The sequence below is a fragment of the Dendrobium catenatum genome, unplaced genomic scaffold (genome assembly GCF_001605985.2).
Source record: "Dendrobium catenatum unplaced genomic scaffold, ASM160598v2 fragScaff_scaffold_370, whole genome shotgun sequence".
In the NCBI taxonomy this organism is placed as follows: Eukaryota; Viridiplantae; Streptophyta; class Magnoliopsida; order Asparagales; family Orchidaceae; genus Dendrobium; species Dendrobium catenatum.
The window spans coordinates 1,713,378-1,741,197 of record NW_021318832.1 but is presented as its reverse complement, the minus strand read 5'-3'; the positions used below and the strand labels follow the sequence as shown (position 1 = coordinate 1,741,197).

The 27,820-nt window shown below is 35.0% G+C and overlaps 1 protein-coding gene across 3 annotated transcripts; it reads left to right on the top strand.

Annotated features, from left to right (window-relative positions):
- The first annotated feature begins 765 nt into the window (after window positions 1-765).
- On the top strand, window positions 766-27,820 carry LOC110116488 (GBF-interacting protein 1-like). 3 transcript variants are annotated; one of them, XM_020850059.2, is made up of 10 exons: window positions 766-1,014; window positions 2,081-2,124; window positions 6,516-6,615; window positions 7,000-7,147; window positions 11,081-11,613; window positions 13,343-13,739; window positions 17,699-18,002; window positions 25,398-25,562; window positions 26,047-26,526; window positions 26,952-27,820. In XM_020850059.2, exons 1-10 carry the CDS (start codon window positions 855-857, stop codon window positions 27,249-27,251), a joined length of 2,631 nt encoding a protein of 876 aa, XP_020705718.1. In that variant the 5' UTR covers window positions 766-854; the 3' UTR covers window positions 27,252-27,820. The 3 variants fall into 3 exon arrangements, with proteins under 3 accessions (XP_020705718.1, XP_020705717.1, XP_020705719.1); XM_020850058.2 differs by having other exon boundaries at window positions 6,997-7,147; XM_020850060.2 differs by having other exon boundaries at window positions 766-1,039; window positions 6,997-7,147.

Sequence of the window (27,820 nt, the reverse complement as noted above, 5' to 3'; positions counted from 1 at the left end):
GATAGGACCGTTAGAGTTCTTTTCAATTGAGGTATTTTATTGTTCGGTGGTTATATTTTGATGTATAGAACCAAATTTCACATAATTATTTGTATGTGATTCATTTTGGGAGTAAAATTTTATATTATTTTATTTTACATTGTAATTCTGTGCAACAATGCTCCTATTTAGAAATTATATTTATTTCAAATAAATTTATTTTAAGAAATTTGAGTTATTATATTTTCTTTGTTTGTACAAAAGTCATACTTCCTCATAAAACAATCCTCAATTACCATTTTTTTTAATCATAAAAATTTACATCTTAAATTAAAAGAGATATGACTATGAAGTTGAAACCCATCTCTCTTATTATAACCTTGAAGCTTGCTTTGTTGATAATTCTCCTTTTGTTAAGATATGATGCCGGTCCTTTTATTAAATTGTAAAAGTGTATAGGTAAATATTTTTTTTTTCCTGAAGGTATAAAGATAGACTTGCATTATCATATTTTTATTTAGTATTAAAAAATTGTTTCATATATTTATATAATTTAAAAATTAGTAAATTTCTTTTCATAGTAATATTCCATATACAAATTTTATATTACGTAAATGTCAAAAAGATCCATAATTTTTTAGTTTATTAGATGATGTTCATACTTTTATTTCCATTTATCATTCCTTTTTAAAATGAATCACATAATTATGCGGGGCTCTCGCACGAACGAGTGCACGCAGCCACGCACGCACGGCAAAGAGCACATAAAAACGATTCAAAACCCCCGAAGTGTCTCCTTTCTGCCTGTAATTCTTCGGACAGCCCTACCCTACGCTCCTGCACTGATCTCCGTCGGCTTCCCTCTCTGCGCGAAGATGAGCGCCGTTTCTAGGGTTTCAATCCCCAGCAGCGTGCGGAAGACGATCCAAAACATTAAGGAGATCGCAGGCAACCACAGTGATGAAGAAATATACTCAATGCTCAAGGAGTGCTCCATGGATCCCAATGAAACCGCTCAGAAGCTACTCTTTCAAGGTCGCAGCAACCTCTTCTCTCGAGGGTTCTCTCTGGATACTTTTCTTCTGTATCAAAGTATTCTGCTTTTGTCGGCGCTTCGTCCTTTTAATCTCGCTAGGAATTGTTGGCTTGTTTGCTATGTTTTGGATATGGGTTTTTGTTGTGTCAACGAGATTTCTTGATTTGATTGCAAAGTTAGTTTTTTGTAACAAGCTTTGGATCTACGTTTTTTTAATTCTCCCTACTGGACTTTATTTCTTCCTGTTTTTCGTGGAACATGTGGATCTGGGGTTTAAATACGCGCTCGCAATTATTGGGCTATGTTTTTACTACCCTGTTTTTAAATTTTGTTAACGAATAAGATATTTTGGATTTCTTGCTCTGCTTTATTAAAGTTAAGCCTATGAGATTTGTCCATGGCTCTTGTTGATGCTATTTTTGTGCTCCACTTTACTGCAATCATTATTTCTGGTTAGCCTCAATGTTTTGTGGATGAATCTGACGATTCCACCCATTGTGTTAGTAAAGATTATGTGGCTTTGCGGGTTTTCATCGGTTGGAATATGCTAACCGGTTGAGGAAGTCGGGTTGTGGACTGGTCGGAAACAAATAAAAAGTCAATTATCTCACCACATGATAACCTAATTTTCATTTACTTGAATAGTTCTAGTTTATGTTAATGATGATAAATTGAACTTGAATTTTGATATGTAATTGTTTTATCTCATGATGCATAATCCTCTTTGATTGAGGCTTTTTCATTATTATAGGACTTTCGTCATGAATATTTATGCTGTGTTCATTACTGACACCATTTATTTGTCTATTTTTTGTTTTTATGAGTTGAGTTTGATAATTACTTTCAACATTTTTTTCTTTTGATTCAGTTATCCTAAAACTAGAAGCACCTTTGCTTATTTTTATTCAAATTTTTTAATTGTTTTTTAATGTGCAAATTGTGTATGACAAAACACATTGTAAGTTGGGTGGCTATTGCAGGTAAATATTTTGGAAGAATGAACATAGTTATTCTATTAACTTAGTTATTGATTTTGATGATGAGAGCTACTTTTTGATATTTCAGATACCTTTCATGAGGTCAGGAGAAAGTGTGATAAGCGAAAAGAGGTAACACTTACCCCTCATTATTGTCTTCCATTCAATTCTATACATGCTTGTTAGGTTCTTCCTTACTGATTGACATGCTAAGGTTCCATTACTTATTATTATCCACCACTTCTTCCATTTTCCTACTTTTTTGTATCTTGGAATTCAATTGCAATAGTAAAACATTTGGCATGACATTTTGCGTAAGCATCATCCTTTGCACTGTTATTTTTTTCCCATAAATACTAAGTATTTGGGATTAAATTATGTTTTTCCTTATGCCCATGCTCTAACCTGCAAGCTTATCTGACTCTTTATTCCTTCACTTGAAATTCCTGAAAAAGTTCTCGTTGGATTCTCATACACATGTATTATTAGATGTTATTGGTTGGTTACTTAGAATATATCCTTTATTTTGTTAGATTTAGTTTTTATTAGCACTTATCTTTCTTAGAGTAGGATGATTGGGAAGTTGATATTTACTATATATATGAATTTCACATTTCAAGTTGAGGGCTATGCAAGAAGTTACACCTTCATTTATTTTTCTTGTTCTGACTTTTGATCCTTCCATGGATTTTGGATTGCAAAGAGAGATATGAATGTTCATCTGAGTTAGCATGGTTTAGAAGCAATGAATGTGAATTTAAATTCTGCTTCTTCATTCCTTTGTTTGTTTTTCCAATTTCAATTATTTATAAATTTAATTCATGTTATAACTTTCCCCTTTGTTCTATTCAAAGAAACATTTTCCTGTGCCAGCTAATCTCCTGAATTGTCAACTAGTGTTGCCCCAAAACGAGTAATATTATGTGATGCATCAACTCATAATTTTCTTTTTGTAATTGTAGGACCATTTTAAATCATTTGAACCTCTATTAAAGCCTGGAAATCAGTGAAGATTTATGGATTCTAAATTTTTATAACTAAAACTGAAAAGAAGAGGAAGTTGATATGAAGAATAAGTATTAATTTTACTCATATGTTTCATGAAGTATTTACTAATAGACATTGGGTTATCTGATTATCATTCCACATAGCTGGGATTAGGCTAATGATGATGATGTTGATGACACTAGGGGTGTACATGAGTTGAGTCGATTATCTGCCTAATCGAGCAAGCTTGTTTAGCTGTTACTAAGCTCGGCTCGAGCTCGTTTACTAAGCTCGAGCCCGACTCGTTAAAAAAATTCATAGGCTTGAGCTCGACTCGATTACTCGAGCTCGTTTAGAAAGCTCGAGCTCGACTCGATTGTTAAGCTCGGTTTTTTAATTTTAAATAAAAAAATCATTTTTTTGAATTTTTATATTTTAATATAGTATTAATTTAAAATTATTGAATATATATTATATAATGCTAATTTAAATTAATTATTAAATACATTTTAATTTAATCGAGTGGCTCAACGGGCTTTCGAGCCAAACCAAGCTTATGCTGGAGCTTGAGCTCGAGCTCGAGCTTGTTTAATATACGAGCTCGAATATAAGCTCGAGCATAAACTTGTTGCTTGATAAGCTAGACTCATGAGCTCATTAACTAGCCGGCTCGGCTCACTTATGCCCCTAGATGACACTCTATATAAAGCTAAACTCTTTTGTTCACATTGATTTCATAAGTTAATTATATTGAATGGATCATATCTTTATCAGATAGAGTAATTGTTTTTGGTCACCATACGCAAAGTTAGCTAATGCCTTACTAAACATAATTATTGACATTATGAATATAATTTTGAAAAATTAATCAATTTATTTTTATTAAAGAGGATTAACTAAATAAAAATTATACATTACATACTTTCCTTCAGGCTTTGTTTTTTAGCAGGCCTATTCATAATGTCCAGGAAATTATTGAAGACCCCCTCTAGGCATGGAGGATATAAACTTAAGTTCGATTTTTCATCCTGTATTGTGCTCTTATTCTTTTGGATATTTTTATGGATGAATAAGCCCCATGAAAATCTTGAAAAGTGGCTGTGGCTGGTGCGTGCTTGCTATTTTGATAACTATATAGTGTCAAATGTAGTTTAATTGAGTTGGCCCACAATTCACAGGTGATGTAAGTGTTGTCATCATATATGCTCAAGGTAGAACTAGCTATTAACTCCTAAAATCACGGATCTGATCCCACTGAATCAGCCCAACCTTCTCGTGGACCCAACCCTCTTGAACTTACAATCTCCTTTTATTTGATCACTTCCTAGAAGTTCAATACCACTTTCCCCAAAGAGTTTATATGATGTTTGCACACAAGAAAGTTATTGAAATTGACCTAAATTTCAATCCTCTAAAACATTGTGACCTCCCATGGGTGTTCTAATATCAGGATAACCTATTACCATATTGTGAAAACCTGAAGGACATGCATGTAATTTACCTATTAGCAAGTTTTATCTACAAAAATGTGACCTTGTTATTCAAACTGGTGGAGAAAAGAGGTTAGCTATTTTGCTATATGATAGGAAAGAAAGTGATGCGAATCGCCGCCGACCGGCAGAGGAAGAGCCGGTGACCCATCGACATCCAGAAGAGAAGGCAGCACGCGACATCGGCCGGGAAGGAGACCGCGCGGGCCGATCCGCCGAAGGCGACGCGGGCGCGGGGCTTGACGCGAAGCGGAGCGGGGTCGGCTTGAGCGGAACCGGTCCATTTATGGACTGGTTTGGCTCGAGTCAGGCCTGAGCTGAGCGGTTCAGCTTGGGCAGCCCACTAGTGGGTTTGGTTTGGTCTTTTGCTTGCTATAAGTGGGGATTAAGGGGGGATTTATAGGGTTATGCAAGAATTGAGTTTTCTCTTAGCCACCTTAGTTCCTTTCTCTAAGTTTTTTAGGGTTTGTAGTGGGAGACCTTGTCCTTCTCGAAGTGGACAAATTGTGTCTTGTTTCTTTTGGATTTATAATGCAAAAGGTTCTTGTTCTTCCTCTCATCCCTCTTGTGTTTATTTTTCTTGGATTTGGTGGAGAAATCTTTTCTTTGAAGGAGCATTAGGGCAAACCCAAACTTGGGAACCCTAGGGCGTATCAGAAAGTTGCCAGCTTTCATTGGCTTTGTCACCCTTTAATACTTGAGCTTATTCATAAGTATTTTCCACCTTGAAGTGCTTTGAAATCATCTGCAAGATTGTTTAAACTGTTGCAGCTGCGATATGTTGTTTTGTCACCATTCAGAAGATTTGGTTTAAGTCATGGATTGATCACGAACCAAAGTCTTAATCAGTCTTTTCTGAATTTCTTCCTTCAAATGGATGACCAATGACTGCAACAGTGACTGTTAGAGGGCATCTTCACGTGTCTTATGCCATATGAATCAACCTTTTGTTTGTTAATTGTGCTCTATTTAGAGATAGGCACTTCAAGTGCTATCCTTAACCTTCTGCCTTTTTGTAGCCTGCTTTTCTTTTTTGATTAGTGTTTGAGAATTGGTGATTTTGTTCCTTGTCACTCGTTCTTGAAAATTATTCTGCAAAGATGCAGCAGACTAAGAGGAGACTGTGGCTTTGTTTGGGATGGCTTTCTTTCTGCTTCTTAAAGTAGCTTTCTAGTACAAAATTTTTTATTTTTGTACTAAAAAACTGCTTTAAGAAGCTGAAAGAAATCCGTCCCAAACGAAGCTTGAGTGTGGGTTTTCCAATAATACACTTGTCACTTGCCATTTTTGGATGATAGAATTGTTATACGGAACCTTAGATAGAATTGTTACGCTGCTTATGCCAGATTTTGTGTTATGTTATCATTGGAAATATTTTGGCTGATTGCTTGGTTAAAATTGTGCCTTGCTACTCCATGCATATATGCATACACACTCTTTGCCACCCGTGCAAATTGGTTTATGAAAAATATGTTGATTATGCCAATTTTTTTTTTAATACATTCTTTTGATTGTAGGATATTGATGTAATTGTTACATTTAGAAGTTATTGAAGGCATGTTTGCCAAAGTGGCATGAATTATTGACCCAAGCATTATACTGTTATGCAAGAGTTCTTTCCACTTATTACCAAGTTTTTGTTGAGTTTTATAACTACTTGGGTGGCTTGCAAGAGTCATTTTTTGTGTGAAGAATTCTTATCACTGGAATTTCATCTATTATTGAATTGCTTTGTTAATTGCTAATTATGTCTGCTCAGTTGTTACTCATTTTTATGGCTGTGGGTAATAGCTGTGTGGTTGAAACATTCGTGAAAGCAATATTTTTATGTTATATTTATATCATATAAATTTGAACACTTTTGAATTTTTTTAATATTTTCTTATAGTTATCTATAAATTTTGACAAAGTTTAATTCTAAATGAATTTATTTTTTTAAGCCTGATTTTGTATTTACGACGTTCTTAAAGTACCTTATGCTATATATTTGTTATTGTTTCTTATGATCATAGTCATAGGAGATTGCTAATAGTTATTTTTCCACAGAGCAATAAAGAGGTTGCTGATACTAACGGGAGGCCAGGACAACAAGGGCGGGTGGGCAGGACTGTTCGAGGAAGCTACAGTTCACGTTATACTTTTCATGGTATATTTTTTTAAAAAATTATTCCCATTCCATTAATTTTAGTCGTTTGTTTTCTTTAGATATGATTAATTAATTTTTATGCGTGGGTTTTTTCTGTTTTTCTGCTTGTTAAAAATATCATTTGCATCACCCTTGCAGATAACAAATATTGCATTTTCTCTTGTGATCTTACGCAATGATTATTGATATATTTGCTGCGTTTTTTGGGTTAAGTGTAGAAAGATGATTTCCACTGTATTAGTTTATGTACAATGTTTTTTTATTTTTGGAAGGACTTGGTTAATTTAGATTATATATGAGTTTATTTTCAACTTTAGAGAGGAGGGACTACCTTTTTTGGCTATAGAAGGCATGAAGTTCTATGTTCTCGTTATCCCTTAGCAGATTCTGGTGCTGGAAGGAACTTGAATGCTGTAAAGGGGAATGGAATCGCCCAATTCAGGGACAAAGATATTACATCTTTGCACCATCCAGTGAACACAAATTATAAGGCTGTGAGTCCAGAAAGAAGGTCAACTGCATATAAGTCAAGGTATAACTGTTTTTCTGTTTGTTGATGGTTCTGTAATGTTGTTTTTTCAAGTTTAATTATTGTTTTTTTTAACCTTGAACACTAACTTTTACCTGGTTTAACATAAAAACTTGGTAAAAGCTCAATATTTTGAATAAATATAGGATTTTATTTTTGAGAATGGATTGTTTGGGGTTTCAAGTCAGTTTCAAGGTTTTCTGCATTTCTTGTTTTAACCAAAGGAAGACTATTTTTAAGCTTCTCCGTTAAACTATTAGTCTTAACTGTGATAAATATCTCTGCTCCGTCATAGCATGGTCTGCTAGTCATCTCCTTGTATTTTCTGCAAAAAAAGCCCCTTAACTGACATTTGCTATGTATAGTGTGTAGATTTGAGTTTTGGTAAAATTTATTTCTCATTTGTTTAAGATTATCTTAGATGTTTACGGCCTTGCATCCAGTTTATTGACTTAATGATTGTTCAAGCTCGTTTCCTTGCATTATATGCCATTTCCGGGAATGCAGTTTTTTTACTCTTTTGTGAGGCTAGTGTGTACCTTGTTTATTTTGTTTGTTTCAGAAATACTATTTATGCTTGGAATTTTTTTGACCGTTCATTTTGTTCAACTTTATGTTGATAATATTTGTTTATAATTCTCATCATTAGCCGTTGCAGTAGCAATATTCATGCCCTATCGTTTAATTTAGTATATTCTGAATTCTTGCTTTCGTTAAACCTCGCTATTGCTGTAATAATTATACTTCCTAGGTGCTATTCTGAATTATTTTCCTTTCAAAATCAATAATAAGGGTTTACTTGCAAATTATGCATCTTCCTCAACTAAGTCAGCATATCTTGATGTTTTTAAGTAACATTCTGATGTATCACATTACATCTTTTGTGTGATATTGGTAGACGTGACTATTTTAATTTACTCATATACTACTGTGAAATCGTGAGGACATGCATCTTATATGCAAGGTTGTGAAAATTGGACTGAACAAAGAACCGGAAGGAGAGGTTCATGGTTCGATGGTTCGATCGGTATTGAACCGGATGGTGTAATAAATACTAAGTTTATTTAAACATAATAGAATCTATTTATATTAATGCAATCATATAAACAATTTGACTAAAATTGAACAAAATAAATGATCATGAAACATTAAAACACGAAAATTCTAGATAAAATCAAAAGTACTAATTAAACCTCGTCTTTGATTGGCTAGTGAGGATTAGAAAAATTTTCTTGTTGATTGGATGCCTACAGTGTAACAACAAAAACATCAAATGACACACCTTGTTGCTCTAGGTTGACGCACAAGGTGATCCGACCATCCTGTGGCTCCCGGTTCCCGCACAGGATGGCCAAATCAGATAAATATAATAAAAAGTTTAACAAATCATAATATGAAGATTCAAACATATGAATCAATAAATGCAGTATTTTTAAAAGTAAATACATTCATTTTGTAACTAGCTCTCCTCTTTATCTCGAGCATTCATAACTTTTTTTAATGCTTCTCTATCCAGAAGATCAACTTGCATAAAGGAAAAAAATTACCATGAAATTTATATCGAAGCAATAAGAAGCACCTGTCCAAATTATATAAATTAGTGCCAAGATGATAATGGAGGATATTCACAAAAAATAAAATTAGTATAATAAAAAAAATACTCAACACCAAAGCAACACATATGCATTAAAGCAGCTTAACCAAACAAATTTGAAATTGGATGAATCTGTCTAATCCATACAATAATAATATAAATAATAAAAAGATAATTGTATCATCAAAACTAGTTTAATAGTTCAAATAATTTTACAAGAGGTTAATCAAATATTAGGTAAAATTGCTTACTTAGTTTAATAGTTCAAATAATAACCCGACCCGACCCGCGTTGGTTTGATTTTCTTGAGTTCTAGCACGTGAGACATTTTCGGTTCGGGTCGGATTTTCGGGTCGGGTCCAATATTGACAGGTCTACCCCAAACCTTAGTCTTCCAGCTGATGTGAAGTAAGCAAAACATCCCAACAAACAAATTCAATACATCATTATAAAACAAACACAAGAACTCATAAGCCTTATCAAATAATCCTAAGTAACAATGATACAACAACAACAATATCAATCCTTTGTCCCACTACGTGGGGTCGGCTACATGAATCCTTTTTCTCCATTGTATCATGTTAAAAGTCAAGTTTTCTTTGATATCTAATAAAGAAAGATCATTTCTAATATTTTCTAACCAAGTTTTTTTAGGTCTATCTCTACCTTTTTTAACATAAGTCAAATCTAATACCTCTACTTTCCTAACCGGGTCATCGGGGATTGTCGTTTTATGTGACCAAACCATCTAAGGTGACTCTCTTAATATTATCTTCCACTGGAGCTACTCCAACCTTCTCACTTATATGCTCATTTCGTATTCTATCTCTAAGGGTAAAGCCACTCATCCACCTCAGTATCCTCATCTCTGCAATACTTAACTTAGTATTATGCTTTTCTTTTAATGGCCAACATTTGGCACCATAAATCATTGCAGGTCTCACCACCATCTTATAGAATTTTCCCTTAAGTTTGAGGGGGACTTTTCTATCACACAACAAGCCCCATGCATTCATCCATTTCAACCATCAAACTTGAATTCTATTGATAATATCCCCATTTAAATCATTATCGCTCTGAACAATAGATCCAAGATATCTAAAATGTGTACTCTTAACAATGATATTTAAAAAAAACCACTCATTCAAAAATAGCAAGATCACAACGATAGCAAAACCCAAAAATAGCAGGGGAAATAATTCTTGTGCGACCAACAACATAATGATCATCAGATGGAAGGGGGGAGCGTGGAGAAAATAGTTTTTTGTTAAGCAACAGTGCATAACTAAAGTCTTTTGATAAGTATAGGTTTGGTAAAAATTGGGAGATATATGAAGGTTGCTTAGTAAGAGAAAGTAAGTTACAACCTTTGGTAAAATAGATTCATTTAATTGACCATCGTATGCTTCGCTTTGACATGTCGGGGTCCAAGAGGGCAACACCCATAGCAACCCTCACAAATGGAAGCTTGTGAAGCAAAATGCTTAACTTAAACAATGATCAATTGGTAATAATATGCAAAGATAAATAAAATAACATCAATGAATCAAAATATGAAAATAATTTGAAAAAACTTACATTCGATGGCCAATAGAAGAAAGAAGAAGCGCGGATGATGCTCGAGAAGAATGCTATACTTTGTCGTCTTCGAGTTTGCGAATCATGACAACAGGGAAAGCGGGAGATGGGAGACGAATGCGACTTCACAGTGATGCTCGGGAGACGAATGTGACTTGACAACTTCATAGTGATAAATGTAGGTTATTTTCCAGTTTCCTCACTTAAATCCGCCCATTCATTCTACATTTGATGGCTCAAATCTTCCTATTTTGACCGCGTGGTTCTTATGAACCGGCGCCTAGTGGTTTGCTGACAGTATGATGCGAAACTGGTTCTAAGGGTTAATAGAATTGGGTGGCTGGCCGGTTCATGGTTCAACTGGTTGAACCGGCCGGTTTGGTCCGGTTTTTAAATCCTTGCTTATATGTTTGCTGAAATTATGTAAATTTTCCTCATGTTACTTGAACTATTTTCAAGTAGAAAGCATTTTTTTTTCTAAAAATATAATTTCTATGCGAAGTAGAATGTACGATTCTTTCTGAATATATCTTGTTTCTCCTGTCTATATTTTTTGTAAAGATATTAAGCAATATTGTTATGGTAGAGAACTTTGAAAATCTTTTCCCTGCTATTTTTTATCATATCTTAGAATCTTATTAGTTCCTTTTCCTAGATAATTTTCTATCATCATATCATTTTTAGCTAAAGTTAAAATAAGTTTTAATGTATTATTTGCTTATCTATTTATGTGACCATGACTTGAGCTTGCTCTTCATTTTCAGATCGATGGTTGATCTGCCCAATGGACTAAGCAAAGCTGAGCGTTTATCAGCTGATGATACAAGTTGCAGTGACGGCCATTCAGTTGAACGAACAGCTGTTGAAAGCAAGACGAGCAGAATTTCTTTTCAGAAAAAGATCTCGGCACCAAGCACCAATCAGGTTTTATCATCTATTACCATAACATCTTCTGCAGGAGTTAATACCTCAGAATTAGAACCCGTTCTAGCTCCATCTCCCGATGCGAGCATCCCAGCATCAGTGGGTGCTGTCAAACAGGAAGCAAATGCTGACTCAGTTATTTCTCAGAATGGTGGTGGTTCTGTGTTGTCATTTGTAAATGAAAGAGGTTCTTTAGAAAAAAAACATTCTTTTGTCAATGGCAGAGTTTCTGGGAACTCGCTGGAAGTCGAGGGAACGCAAGTTCTTGATGCATTTCAGTCCGCACCTTCAAATGCTACTGTGGGTGCCTCTAGTAGTAGGCCATCTAGTAACTATGGCAACCGCTCGCAACATGCAAGTACATCTTTGAAGGGTATTATTCTCTGCTGAATCAACTCATACACATTAGAATTATTAATGTTTATTTTTTGGATAACTTATTGCTATAGGGCCATTATGCTGTTTATTTGTTTACGCCTAGCACATACGAACATATCATCTATATGCTCAACATATCAGGCAGACATCCTCTTCCTCCAATTAAAGCCAGACACACCTGACACCTACAATAGGCTAAGGTTGTAACTTGGTTGAGGTTGTTTGAGCTGGGCTCATGGGCTGCAAGGTATTTAGATGGTAAACTGTGCTCGAGTTTCCAAGTATTCTTATGGAGCTCTAGATAGATCTGGGCCTGACTTGGTTCAGCGGTTTGATAGGCTGGCTAATTTATGTAAAATAAATAAATTTAAGTATATTTTTAAATTTATTCATTTCTTGGGTCAACAAACAAGGTTTGAAACAAAATAAATGAAAACTTAACTTAGATCTTTATTGTCATTGTGATTTTACTTTCTCCATTTTGGTCACAACCCTCTGTTACCATCTCTCCTTGTCACTCTTTTTCCCCATGACCATGATAGTAAATGGCTCTCCCCCTCCACATTAGAAAATATAAATGACGAGGGTCTCAGGGGCTTGAGCTCTATATGTAGGGCTGAGCTTGGCTCAACTTGTTCACTTCAGTACGTATGGGCATATAAATTCACCTTTTTACCATATTCTATCGAGTTCTATAAAATAAACTGTTAGATGGTGCATTTCTGCTGTTTATTTTTTTCACCTTTTTCTGGCATCAAGGAAGAGTATATTGGCTAGAATCACTAACATGCACTTGTTTGTCACATTTCCATTGTTCATAATAATTTATAATAAGGTTAACATTTTTTCTTTGCCTTTGACATGCCTTATGTTCAAAGGTCATGTGCAAGCAACGAGACCCAAATTACCAATATGGTTGGTGGAAGGTGGGGAAATTGGGGGATTATTCATGTTTTAATAAATTAAAAGCTTTGGTTATAGGAGTGAGCATCATAACTCATCCGTTTGATCATTTTGAGACATCAGATGTGAATAGATCTATTGTTTTGCTGAAAATTGCCCTTCCAGGATCAGTAAAGTGAGCTTAAATAATTAAATACTTAATTGTCTAAAACTTAGTGATAAATTAGCTTCTAGCGACTTCAATAAAGCTGAAAAGTGCTTTATTTGCTCAAGTAGTTATCTTAGGAGATTTCACTAAGTATCTACTTTAGGATTTTCTTTTGGTTGCTGAAGGCAGAGATAAGCCAGTCATTTTAAGACTTCAAACATATCTGGCCCTATGGCTAAACCTAAACTCTTCCTATTGTGGTTGGAATTGAATTGTAAACTCAGAAAAATATAATAATAATAATAATAAATTAAAATAGAATCGTAAACTCATAAAACCCTTTCAACTTCCATGATAGGTTGAAGTAGAGAGAAATTACTAATTAATGTAACACACATTTGAGGCGTCCATTTAACATTAAGACTTTTCTTGCTTTGGATTTCAGATATTATTGCCGTCCAAACTCTAGGAGTTTGATTTTTAATTTTTTTGTTGCTAGAGTGCATCTTTTCGATGCCTTTAGATTTTGCTTGTTATATGGAGAGATGCGGTTTACAGAGATTCAATACTCTTTCTTGGAATTGCTATTTCTTGCATACAAGTATTACCTTTTTTATTTCTTATTTTGTGAATCTTAAGCATTTGGTTTGACTGCCGTTATATCTTTAAACAGCTGGTCCTATGATGGAATGGAAACCTAAATCCACAAATGTAAACCCATCACCAAGCTCTCAAGTCCGTAGCATCTCTGGTGTGGACCTCAGCAAAGGGAAAGAAAGCGAGGAGGCTGTTTCTTGCTTTTTGCATGCAGCAGATTCGATGCCTTCTGATATATCTAAAGAAGTACTGAATTTGGAGGACCTGTGTTTGTCAGACGCCCAACATGTTATCATTCCAGATCATTTACAAGTCCCAGAATCTGAAAGAACCGGCTTGAGCTTTGGAAGTTTTGGTTCGAACTTTGGATTGGATATGGGATTAAAAATTGAACCTGAAAAAATTAAATGCCCTGAAGAACCATCTGAGTTATCTGGAGAGGTTGATGAAAATGTTGAACAGCTTCCATCATGGTAAGATGCTTCAAAGTTTTGTTGCTTGCAATCTAATTTTGACATCATTTATTATTCAGTGCTCTCGCTAGTATAAGCCTAACGCTGTTGCATGTGTGCTGCAAATACAGGGACGAGCATTAGCATTTGAGTGTTGCATATATTTGGTAGGGTAAGAGAGTGCACGATGCTTACTTTTATAACTATTGGACATTAAATATTGATATCTTTAAATCCTTAATTAGGTTTTCTTTGAGATTTTGATTACGAATGGGAATATCTTCAGCAATGTTCCTGGTTATTGTGAGTAGCTGTGTATTTCACCCAGAAAGACAGGATATTTGAATTATATCTGAATGGAGCCTTGGCTTAGCTGGGGACTCTGCTGATTCTTCAAATTATCATACAGGAGTGAGATGGGAGTGAATGTATCTCCAAAATTTATCGTGGATATGAACAAAGTTGCTTTTTAAAATTTTAGCCGACATTTGCTTAGCTACTTTGTATTGTTAAACTGTGCTGATTTAAACTCTATTTCCTGAATTAAAAAAAAAGAAAAAAAAATTTCTTATTACCGTATTATTAATTTAATTTTCCGAAATGCCATAAAACCACGGTCTTCGTTTTAGTTTCATCCACTACGTTAGTGCATGTTTTTGTTGACTTATAAGATGTATGACTTTTAAGAAAGAATAGACGCTTCTTTAGTTTTAGACTTGTGGGAATTGAAATACTGCGGGCTTTGCTTTGTTTCTTGTGATTATTAATAATATTTTTATGCTGTTTATTGTTCTTTCTCTCTTCCCCTTCATCCCCATGCCTACCACATTTTTTCTCAGTTGGAGTTATTTATTTTTCTGCTTCTATTGTCATAATATCATGTTAATAGACAGGAAATTCATAATTTTTAAATGTCTCTTTTCATTCCATATCATAAAATGTTGATTGTTTCTCATATTGTTAAATGGTGTTTCAATGAAATGATTAAATTGCATGAATTGTCTAAAATCATTGTGTTTTACAGGAATGCAATATTCATGAGTTATTTTTTAAAAAACTTATTGAAAAAAGAAGGGTATCCAATTAAAAAATTCACTTGTTTTTAACCTAAAAACTGATGAATAAACTAATATAATAACTTGGAGTTGGGCGATTATTACATTGATTGATTAAGAAGCATGCATCTAGTTTGGTTTTTTTATTATTTATTTTTGAGTTTGCATGCAATTCATTTGTCACTAGATCTATAAGAATGAAACTATTTGAAATATTTATAAGTTTTCAACCTATAAAGCCTATAGATCTTCTTGAGCTTTCTATTTAGTTTGTGCGAAATGAATTTGAGCTATAATTTACATGATATATGCATTACTTGCATTAACCTATTAGTAGGAAATTGACTATTAATTATGCCAATTATAAGTTATTGATGACGTGGGTAGGAGTTGTGTGTATTTTAAACCTTGTGATAAGGTAATGTTATATTTGAATCTTGAAAGGTTTACTGTAGAAGTCTTTAAAAAATTAAATGTAATAAAGACGCCCAATTAAAATCATTTAGCATATGAAGCATTGACACTTCAAGAAGCCTTTCGTGTCCATGCTAAAATTTATTAGACATGGACATGCCTTCGACATGGCTCACCATGTGTACAACACATTGGATTTTATATTTGATGTGTTTCATTTTAGAATTACGGTTGAACAAGATTGAGACATACCTAAGCATTATTGACACATCCTGACAAGTTTGAAACATCAAACATGTAATGATGGTGATTGGTTTTTATTCTCAAGAAGCTAGTTTTCTAAATTGTGTTTTTTATGATGGTTAAGGTGCTATTGTTTTGACTACACATTTATATTTTATTTTTCAAAAGAAAACATAGTGTGCATGGTTTTTTATGTCCTATTTTTTATGGTTTTCTTGTGCCCATGTCCGGCTGGTTTGTTTCCATGTTTTGTTGGGTTGTTTCTATGTCTAGTGTTGGGGTTCGTGCTTCAAATCACAGATAAATTATTATAAATTACAAAATCTTGGAACTTCTGACATTAACCATTGCAATGGATTCTTCTCTCCTTGAATCTCCTCGCGTCACATTCAACACTATACCGGATAATTTTATGAATCTTGTTTCTTTGCAATTTTAGGTGATCAAATTTATTCCACTACTAATGTTGAATTTCAGATATATCTTGTGCATTGGTTTGACATACTTTCTTTGTGATGATTCTGGATTGCATTGTAAGAAATACAACATTATGTCTTGATTTCTTGATGAATATCAAGTACTAATTTTTCGTAGCCAAAATTTTCAAGCTGAATTAATTAAATGGTGATATGATAGTTTATATTTGTTGAGAACACAAATCTTATATGATTGAACAAGCAAATTGGTCATTTTTAAAAAAAATCTATTTCTAATTTAAATTTTTTTGTTTCCTAATGTTTTATTTTATCTTAGGTTTTATTTATTTAACATGCTTGTAATGATGTGATCAATGAGAATATGATGTGTTCTCTACTCTTTTGATTCATTAGCTTGGTTCATATTCTGCTTTTGTTCGGTTTAGTCTTTGTATTGTTTTGATTTGCGGCTTAGATGTTCTGGCTATTTGCGGTTGGAGCACTGTTATTCAACTTTTTAATGTTGCAGAGGTGGGTGGCCTTTAGGTATGATACCAGGAAGCGTGGTTTTCAAAACTTGTGCATTGTCATGCTAGTGCTTCATATTTTTATTTCTGTGTATCTTCTGTATGCTTATATACCGGATTATTATGACAGTTGTTTTAACTAGGCTTTAATGCTTCTACTATGAATTTTCTGTTCAAATTGTTTTCATGAAAATTAGAGATTGATAACCTTTACATATTAGGAATGCAATTGATGCTTTTGGTTATCTGACATGTTCAAATTTATGTGCTTGGTTAGATGTTAATTCCTTCAAGTGTGATCACTGTTTTTTCCATAAGTCATTTTCCTGTACTAGGACGACTTTTGACTTTTCATGTTTAGCAATCTCTTGCCTTATTTTTTTTCTATACCAAGCGTGATTGATTTCACATTCTTTTTGTGAGATGATTCTTGATTAGGTTTTTTTAAATGGTTTCAAAATTTTTGTAGAGTTTTTTTTCTATTTAAATGATTATTGAATTATTTTTAACTTAATTTTCTCTTATTTCCTTATTTAGCTCAATTAATAGGAGTGGTTATTTTAATAAACGGTCTTTGAAAGAATTCGAATTCTGATTCATGTGATTTTCAGGCATTAGGAACCTTACAATCTAAGTTGTCTTTCATCAAGTACTTTGCATTATTTTGTTGAGGGTCTTAGATTTGCAAGTGCGGGTGGTTTACTTGAGCCCTGCTTTGTAGGCTTGAGCATTGAATGAGGATGGCGCATATCTGAGTCCAATGACTTGGTTAAACTAAGTTTAGCAATTTATTAACGTAATCGATTGGTGTGCTCTTGTACCTTTTCTTCCTACCTCTCCTTCTATAAGTGCTTCAATTCAACTGCAAACAATGGCTTGAGTTTTTGAAGAGAATTGGTTGCGTGCTAATTAAAAAAAATGCACAAAAGGTTGTCTGATCCTGAGCGCTATGAAAGACTGTATGGTGACATGGTTGTCTCTCTATTGGTATTTTTTTGGTTGACATTTAAGGATTGGCTTTCTTACTACCTTATGGTAATATCCATTGTGGATGGTACCATACTAAAGTGAACATTTTGGCATTGATGTTTTGCGACAATTTGCTGTTTCTATGAATAAATGCTTCTTCTGTTGATGCACGAACATGCCAGTGAATAAAGTTATCTCTCTACCTGTTCCCATCCAATAAAAGAAAATAAGATCCGCAATGAATGAAAATGTTGCATATTTTGAAGTACTTTCTCTTGCTTGCATGATGTTATTTTATCCCACTATATGGGGAGGTTATTTTAGCTGATTTTCATAAATTATTTGCTGTATGCCAGTTCTAGAGATGAATCTCCAGTTGCTGAAGGAAACACTTATTCAGATGACCGACAACTAGAAAGGCCTGAAAATCATGAATCAAGCGCTGTCGACATTCTTTCAATTATATCTCCGGTTGCAGATTTTGATCAATCAAAAGCAGAGGTGCCTATGGTGACAGAACCATCTCAACGCTCCATTATTCATGCTGCACCAGTATACTCAAACTTTGGGTCAGCGCCACAAAAGATTGGCAGCCCTTTTTCGACATTTGATGCTGCAGACATACATGCACGGGACACTGCCCGCCTTCCAGGCTTTGTTGTGAGTCTTGAATCTCTGGTTTTCATATTTCTGTTTCTGAAATTTAGTGTTTTTGTCTTTGATGTTAGTGTGATTCCTGCATTGATTACATAACATATAAATGATACTTCAAATCAGGTATAACCAGCTGTGGAAAACATTGAAAAATAATTTTCTTTCACTTGTTTTGTAACTTAATTTTCAGCTTTTAGTGTTAGCTTTTACATGCCTAATCATTGTTATTTTATTGTAATATTCAGAATTAGTTGATTGTATGGATTTGATTTTGATGAAAAGTTGCTACTAGCAATGTCCATATTTCCTTGTTTAACAGATTATGGTTATTTCTCTCAACATTTGTTGATTTATGTCAACGTTAAAGTTTTTTTTTTTTGGCGTTTGGTAATGTTCTTGTTGAAACTTAGAATATTGTCACTCAAGTTTTTAAAGGTTTCAGCTACTGGTAATGTTATCGTTCTGGCTAAGTATTTTATAATTTGGTTATAACAAGGTTAGTCTTGATAGTATCAAGTCTTTTTATGCTAGATATATTGGAAAACTTTCTTTAGGCACTTCTTTTTGTTTTTCTGCATTCTTCTTCGCTTGCCATGCAATCAGGCTAGCTTTGAAAAATTTGATCTTCTTGTTTATGAATATGATCTGAAAATTCCATTACATGGCTTAGTTTTAGGACATAGTTCAATTTGTTGGTAACTGTCAAGAAAAATCAACATGGATTTCTACAATTTATTGGTAAATAGAAATATTTTCTTGTAAAAGATTCTTTCCTTTTTTTAATTGATAGAGATATATTGTGTTTTTTCCTTCAAACAACTAGTTATTTATGTAGAGGTTTTCCCATTTTTGAGTTTGGGATGTTTTCTTAGTTAACTTAAAAATGTTTTCAAACTCTCTACCTTGGCATTGAAAATTGGATTTTCTTCTTGAGTGTGCTAACCTGTTTATTCCTTGCATTGCACTTGATAAGAAAGTGAAATCTTAATAATAAATTAATAAAAAAACATACAAGAGTTTCTTAATTTTTTAATTCATTTATTATATGAATAAATTGTATGGATTAATAGTATCATTATTGTAACTAAATGGTTAACTATAGCATGCTTAGTTGGGGAAGCCATATTACCCATTAGCTCTAAAAGATTTGTTGTGTTATTGATACGTTTTTTTATGGTGAACTCATGCTAAGAGTACTCATCTATTAACTATCCATGTGAATTTTAATGAGACATCTCATTTCTTTATTGACCATTAATGACAGGTAAAATTCATTATATCAAAATTAACAAATTAAAAAAACTTTAAAATATTGTTACCTAAATTTATTTAATGCCTTTAAACTAATTTCTTTAACATGAAATATCATTTTATTGGTCTTTTTAAGAGCTTTTTAGTAGAATTTAGTTAATATTAGTGTTAACTTAATTGATTTATTTTATTAACGCACCTTATTTTTTGTACTTATGTTATTCCAACAACCCAAGACATTATGTTTATATAAATCAATACATATTTAATCATATCAAAGCAGATGTTTATATATATTTAAACTACTAAATAAATAAAATACAATCCACAAAATATAAAGAAAGATGATTGTTATTTGTAGATTAAGTCTTCATTTGAGATAGCTTTCGGCCATTGTGTTTTGTTGCTTTCAAGAAATTTTTGTATCGGAAAGCTGTTTTAGAAAGCAGTAAGAAAATAATTCCAAACGAAGCCTAAATTTTGAGCTTGAGCGGATGGTGGGGGAATGGATAAATAAAATACAAACGAAGCAGTAAAATAATGTTTTGCATTTTTTTTTCTTTGTATTGGCCTTCAGGCAACTATTAAGATAAGAGTAGGATAATCTAAGTTGCTTTAACAAGCTTAGAGGGTATCTTATGATTTTATTATAATGTTATATCAAGGACTATTACTATCAGCTATCAAATAAAATTTAAACTACATTTATTTCTTGTGGGCTCCGAAAATTCGGCCCCGGCCTCCCCGTTTTTTTTTTTATTCGGCGAGGGAGTTTTAACTGATAAGTTCCGAGGTAAATTTTGGAAGGCAGATGATTTTGTAGATAAGACACTACCCAGAGATTTCGCCCTCATTTTGCGAGGATTTTATGATCTGAGTTCTGGTTTCCTATAGGTGCAAGCCCCTATAGTTAATTACCCCTCCCGATTACGAGAGAGAACTTTCGATTAAGGCTAGTCATTGATCAGATACATAGTAAATACATGTTATCTGGCATATAGTAGCAGCATTGGGTATGGATTTGGAATTTGAGTTGGAAGATTTGATATCTGGGAATTGGAAGGTTTGATATTTAAAATTAGAAATTTCCACCATCTTTCACTTAAAGCGGATGGTGGGGGAATGGATGATAGACCCGATCAAGATCTCATGGTTCCGTCGCGCCGGTTAGAGGACACGTACCACGTCCTTATTGGCAGGAGATTGTTTGATTATGGATCCTAGTGATATTTTCAACTAGGCATTTGGCTCTTTGTGAGTAGAAGTAGATTTTAATTTGTCCACCCCGGCAATCTGTTGCGAAGGGTGGATGGATTTTGCTTTGAGTGATTGATGGATTGATTTCAAATTTTAAATATCTTGACTTTGGGACGGAATTTGGAAATTTTGGATTTTTTGGGTGGACTTGTGGGAAGCATTTTGGAAAATATATGTGAACCCTCCGGTTGAGATTAACATTCAACACGGCCATCATCGGGATGTTTGGGGTCATTTCCATTTGTTTGATTGAACCTTGTCGACTCCTACTTGCTTAGAAGGATATTGTTCATATTTAATAACCCGCACAGCATCCCTAGACGTCACGTGTGTACCAATAACACGCTCGCTGGGTCCCATGCGGGTTCTTAATTGTATACCTCTTTTAGTGTACCTATGTGTATACAAGCTACTGTGCATTTGCAGGGGTACTTTGAAATATTTGTAGTTGTGTAGATAACTATTGTTTGAATGCACATAACTTTTCATTTGAGAGCTTATACACGCATTCTGTCCGCTAGTACGAGTATTGCGGATCCGGTGGTGATGAGTTGTAGATTGTAGACGCCTTCTGTCTGCTTGTGTGAGTGTTGCAGATCCGATGGCGTTTGGTATTGTAGTTTGTGGACGCCTTCTGTCTGCTTTCATAAGTGTTGCAGATCTGGTGGCGTGGCGTTGTAACTTGTAGACGCCTTTTGTCTACTTCTACAAAGGTTGCAGATCCGGTGGCGTGATCTGATGACATGAGGCATCTTCTCATTTTGTTGTTGACTCCCCCTTTCTCATTCACCGGGGAGGGGGGACTTTCTGGAGTCAATGACTGCTGATTTGGAATGAATTCCTTTTAGGCTCTTCGGTGTAGTGGACTTGCTATTTCAGGTGTTTATGGGCACAAGAATTATTTTATTCTCAAGTATAAAACTAAGAAGAAACTTTGGAACACCAAGAAGTTTGATTCTAATTTGTTCAAACATTTCTTCCATTCTGCCAGGGGTGTACTTTTTGTACATCGAGTCGTTCTTGTACCCGAAATACTTGAAGATCTTGACCACCAATGTCGTAGGTGATATCAATACTTATGCCCACAGTGGTTCGTTGTACCTAAGATATGCCCACTGTTGTTATCCACAAGTATCCATTTGCAGGGGATCGTCGTATCCACTACGACCTCCTGAAGGTATTTGTAGAAGACCCATTGACATCAGTACCATATCCACCTTTCACCAATCTCAGGTGGGTTTGATGTCTTATGTCTATACTTGTGCCTACAGTGGTTCGTTGTACCTACGATATATCCACTGTTGTTATCCACAAGCGACTTGTATATATTTGCCGGGACCCGTTGCATCTGCTGCGACCTCCTATAAGTATTCGTAGGAGAGTCCTTTACATAAGTATCATATCCACCTTTCACCAATCTCAGGTGGTTTGGTGATTGTATTTTCTTGTAAGGGCGGTCCTTTGATTGTTGGTCTCCAGTATTGCCATCTCAATCAACAGGCATTTGTAGGGATTCATGCATCAAGGTCTTATAGTTTGAGTTTCCCGAATAACTCAAAAGAGCTAGTATTTATTGTAGCACTTCGGCATTTGTCTTATGGATAGTGGTTTCGGGTGCATGTAGGAGGGGCAACGATGCATTTCATTCTTGCAGGTACGGTGCACCCTGTTTCGTAGAGACTGTTGTGAGAGTCCACTACGTTATTTCTTTATATGGATCAAGTACTTATTAAATCAAACTTTCATTCCGTATAGTTTATGCTCAAGCCCAACTTGATGTCAAATTTGAGTCTCTTACTATTCGAGTATTGTTCAAGTTCCACTTGATGTCATACAGTTCAAGTTCAATGTCCGCCAGTTTGATTTAAATCCTTTGCACTCGAGGTCAACTTGTTTGAATTTAGCTTGAATCCTCATCTTAGTTTAAGTTCAAGTCATATGGCATATGATTCAGTCAAATTTAGACTCAACTCTAAGTTTCACCAGTTTGAGTCCGAGTTCAAGTACGAGTTCCCTGTGGTCCAATTAAGTTTAAAAGTCCACAAGTCCACAGTTCATGTTCATTTGAGTCCCAATGCTTATTCTTTTGAGTTCAAACAGGTCCGAGTGTGATCGTACATTCACCTGAAATTTCGGCAGCCTCCCGGCGTCTCCTCTGTTTAGGGGAAAACTACGGAAAACTGGGTCTTTCCCACCACGCGCAATAAAGGCGTGTATGGGTAGGTGTCCTCGGACGAGGACATCGCGGCCGTGCTCTTTTCTCCCACCACGCGCAATAAAGGCGTGTATGGGGTCTTCGGTACCTGTTTAAAAATGCATAGTTTGCTTTCCCCCCGCTCGGGGGTGCTTATAAGTGACCCTGCCTCGTCGTAGATGCCGCACCGGGGTCCCATCCCATCACGTGCAATAAAGGCGTGTATAGGCGATTTTCCGGTCCGCTGCAAACAACGAAATTGATAATCTTAGTTTAGGGGATTCGCACCTTCGCGGGCTTGATAGTGGAGGCTCATGGACCGAGGCAAGGGGAGCATTTCTTTGCAAAACCCCCCCTTTTTATTAATCTTAATTAATTATAATTAATAATAATTAAATTTAATTAATTATAATTAATTAAAAATAACATAATTAATTATGATTAAATTTACTTAATCATAATTAATTAGAAGTTATTTTTGATTAATTATAATTAAAATAATTAAATTATAATTAACTTAATTAATTAAGATTAATTTCAATTAATCAAAATTAACATAAATATTTTTATTATTTCCTTTTTTTTTACTGGACTTGGCCGAAGAAGCCTACTAAAGGGAGAAAATTACCTGTACAGCAAGAGGGCTCCCTTCCCCACTTCCGATCAAACTGTCGGACCTTCTAAGCCGGCGGGAATGAAGGGAGCAGGAAGAGCAAAGTCGAGCAGCCCGAGGGAGGCCGGAGAACGGACGTGAAAGGTAGGAGGAGCTCTTACTCTCTCTCTATCCCTCTCTCTCTCTCTCTCTCTCTCTATCTCTCTCACGGGAATCGGTCGAAGAAGCGCGTGAAAGGAAGAAAGCTAGCTTCACAGCCGGCGAGCTCCCGTTCGTTGTTTCCGAACCAATGAGGAGGGAAAGTCGTCGATCGAGCAAAGCCAGACAGCACGAAGGAGTGGGAGGAGTGGAGCTTGCGATCTCTACGCCTTATGCGAAGCTACAAAGCCGAACAACAACGGAAGAGATGGGGTGAGAGAGATCGGAGGAGTGGAAGCTTGGCAAGAGCTGGAACCGAACGAGCCGAAGGCCTCATTTCCCTTTGCTATTTAACGACTCGAATGCGTCGTGTAAACGACATGGGAGAAATGACGTCGATCATGGCTTCGACGTGCGACGAACGGCTCGACGTGGGGAGCGACATGACGTGAGTTCGGCGCCGCTGCAGAGGGATGGGTGACGGGATTTGAGCAGGATTTGCGGCAGGATCTCAGTATGGCTTTGACAGGTAATGATTTTGAGCTTTCTTTATTTTTTTTGACTATAGAGCATAGGTCAACATTTCTATGTTTTTAAATATAATTTCTTTTGTTGGACTCTTATGGGAAGCAAAATTTACTCAGAAAATTATAAAAATCTATGAAATATTAATCTTGCATAATTGTTTCAGTGTTGTTTAAGGCAGCCAGGTGAGCGCGAAGATGGACCGAAATTTCCCATCTTACTGATAGGTTAATAAATTGTCTAATTAATATTTGTTAGATACAAATTAAAAAATTGTTAGACTAAATGAGGAATAGCTTTTCTAGATGAATTGTTATTTTTAAGGATGAATCTGAACATTTTGGTCTATTATTTTTAATAAGAAAATATTATTGTGGTTTCCTCATACTGTTAAAAGCACTAGATTGTTAGGTGTAAGAACATGCTATTTTGTAGCCACTTAATTATCTTTCTTCGTGAGTGGTGAGCCCTTAGCTGGTTTTCTTCTTCTTCTTTTTTTGTGTATAGCTTTTTTTCACTATTTAAACCTTGAATTTCAACTCCAATGTGGTTGCATTCACTCCTATAGCTAATACAATCTGAATGTAATACAAAAACTAGGCCAAGGACATATTTTTGAATAAAAAGTTGAACACTAACAAACATCTGGCCTTTTATATATTTAACTGATTGGCAGACATGAACAAGTAACTTCATTTTCTATACTATGTATACATGCATGCTGATCACTTTTTTTGGTAACAAGCAACTAATTTTGCTTATCAAAATTTCAGTTGTGAGGTTTTACTTAGCAATGGTTTAAACTTTTAGTTTTTGAAGTTTTATATGTGAGTTAGAAGTAGAGGCCATGCTCTTCAGCAAAGTTTAGGTGCTTCCATTATGACCTTCGAGGTCATAGTTTCAAATGCAGAGGGGTAAGTCTTCATTAGTGAACCCCTGCCCATATATTGTATTGGCAAGATCCTCATGATTAGATAAGCCCTTTTTTATTGAGTTGAAAGTGCACAACCTGACTGCTAGGAATTCCAGGAATTGAGTCGATTTCAAGGCCTCTAGACTTTCTGCCAACCCAGTGAAAGTATTATGGACATAATAGAGCACTAGTAAAGAAGCATGATTATAATGAGAAAATTATCTTCTTGTGTAAGTGGAAAGCCATTAGTAAAGAACGATTATTATTAGTTGGATTGAAAACTTGTCTTATATATCTGCATGAGAGAAATTCTATCTATTGCTATTATTTTTATAATTCAGATGACACTCTTTTAAAATAATTAGTGTGATATTGTGCATCTAGATTTCAAAAACATTTGATCTGACAGTAGTTTTCAATCTTTTTATATTTATTATGAGTCAATTATATTTCCTGTTAGTTTTTCTTTCTAGTATTAAAATGTTTTTCGTTAATAACTATTTATTGCAGGTCCCACAACCTTTTGATCCTTCTACGAACTATTATGCTTCAATCTATCGGCCCACTGCTGCTAGTGATGGTCGTTTCTCTCCTTTTCTATTAGCGGGTGCTGTTCCTAAATACAACGGAAACATTGCAATCTTACCTTCCCAGACTAGCCAAGCTCCACAAGAGGTCTCTTTATTTTTCATCTACTGACTAGTTTTTTAATTGTCACAACTTCCATGAGAGTTTAATCTACTTTGATAATGTTTTCACTTGATATATCTTGTTTGTGTTTTATATGATTTCATATAAGTTTGAGAGGTCATCAAAAGCCAGTTCTTTTTTTTTGTTTTTTAAATTTGATTTGTCCAGCATGAAGTTTTATGTCATCTTTTAATGTTATCATTACTTGGGATTTGTTATGTAAACGTTTGTCAAGTATTTTCATTGACTTAATTCTTTAGTTCTTTACCATTTAGGATATGGAAATGCTTGTTGTCGAATTATGGTACTTGGTTTCACTGGTGGACCTTCAGTTATTGTGGAATGCTTTTATTGAACACATATCTCACTTTTTTGATTTATTGGATTAGATTTGGTTGGTTCATTCTTTTCCTTTGACTTCATTTGTTGTTTCTGAGTTGTCGATATTTACATATACTTTTTTGTACAGAGTGGTAATTCTATGGTTTTATCTTCAACTGGACCAACTCCTATTGTGGCTCAAACCCCTGGAGTATTGCAGACTTCTGTTGCTGCTGGCCAGCAGCCAGTTCCTGTCTTTCGGCAGCCTGCTGGTGTACATATATCCCATTATCAGCCTAACTACAATCTATATAATCAATACTTTTCTCCATTTTACGCTCCTCCTACAACCATTCACCATTTTTTAGGAAATGCTGCCATATTCCCCCAACAGCTTCCAATTGGAAGCCAATATCCACCTCCGACCGCTACGGCTGGCACCGCACCTGTCAAATATACCGTTTCTCAGTACAAGACTGCAACAAACTCTGGTTCTACTGGTCAAGGGACATATGGTATGAATCCTGCAGGTTACAGTTCGGTTGTTAGTGGCGGAAATTCAACTACTAGTGAAGATCTATCTTCTTCTCAGTTCAAGGAAAACTATGTGTTCATTGCTGGACAACAGGTACCTTCCTTTAGATACATTCATTGTGCTGTTATTTCTCTAACGCAGAGGAGATTTTCTACATACGTTTTTTTCTTGTTGATTATTCTTAAAAATTAGACTGAGAAGATACAACAACAACATCATCAAGCCTTTATCACAAAGGCATTTCTTCAGCTAATCTGTTATTGTTTTTAAACGATTGGCTCCAGCAAGATAGCTTGGTCTATTAAATGACTATTTCTCTAGGATATCTTTACTAATTATTTTTGATGTTTTAAGACTTGATTGCCAGTTCCAAGTCCAGACGTGAAAGACTTACAGTTGATTTTAAATCGACAATCAATCTAAAAACTTTTGATATTGGTGTTTTGAGCTGATTTTGTATTGTTCAGATTAAAATTCTTCTTTGCACTATTAATTCTCAGTTAGCTTTCAACTTGCAGACTGAAGGTTCAACTGTCTGGATTTCTCCTCCTGGCAGAGACATTTCTACTTTACAGCCTGGTTCTTTCTATAACGTCCCTTCCCATGGCCAGCCTGTTGCTTTTGCTCCCACCCAAGCAGGGCATGCAGCAGCATTCACTGGTCTCTATCACCCATCACAATCTCTTGCCGCGGGTTCCGTACATCCCTTATTACATCAGTCTCAGGCCATTAATGGAGCTTCAGAAATTGCCGGTCCTCCTGGTGTCTATCATCAGCCTCAACGCTCATCACAGATTAATTGGGTTAACAATTTTTGAGAGATGCTTAAATCATTTCAATTGGTAGCCAACTGCTCAGAGAAGATCAGTCGGATTATAAATCATGGAAGCTAGCTACCCTTGAACCAATCGTTGGGAGCAGATGCGGCGAAGAAGAATGTATATACAGAGATATCAAAGGATTGGCAGACCAGTTTAGACTCGTCGAAAGGTTAATAAGTTTCACCTTGGACCAATGACTTGATAATTTATATTACTTTATTTTGATGTCATGCGCAGATCCTCTGCAATTGGTTGCTGCTGCCTTCTCTGATTGACTCGCTTGCTTTTTAGGTGATGAGAAATTCTATTGTTCTTACCTGCGTTTTTTCTCTTCACCAAAGCTTTCTACCCCTTGAACCTTTGTTCTGAGGTTGTAAAGACTATCTGTAATGATTTTCAGTGGATTTTCCATTCTTTTCAGTGCCTGTAAAGTAAATTTTGATGTTAGAATATGTTGTATTCGGCATAATAGAAGCAGCAGCATAAGCACATTTCACCATTACTCGTTTGTTTCTGTTCTTTATAATTGTAATTTTGTTATTAAAGCCTAGTCATTTTTGCCTTTA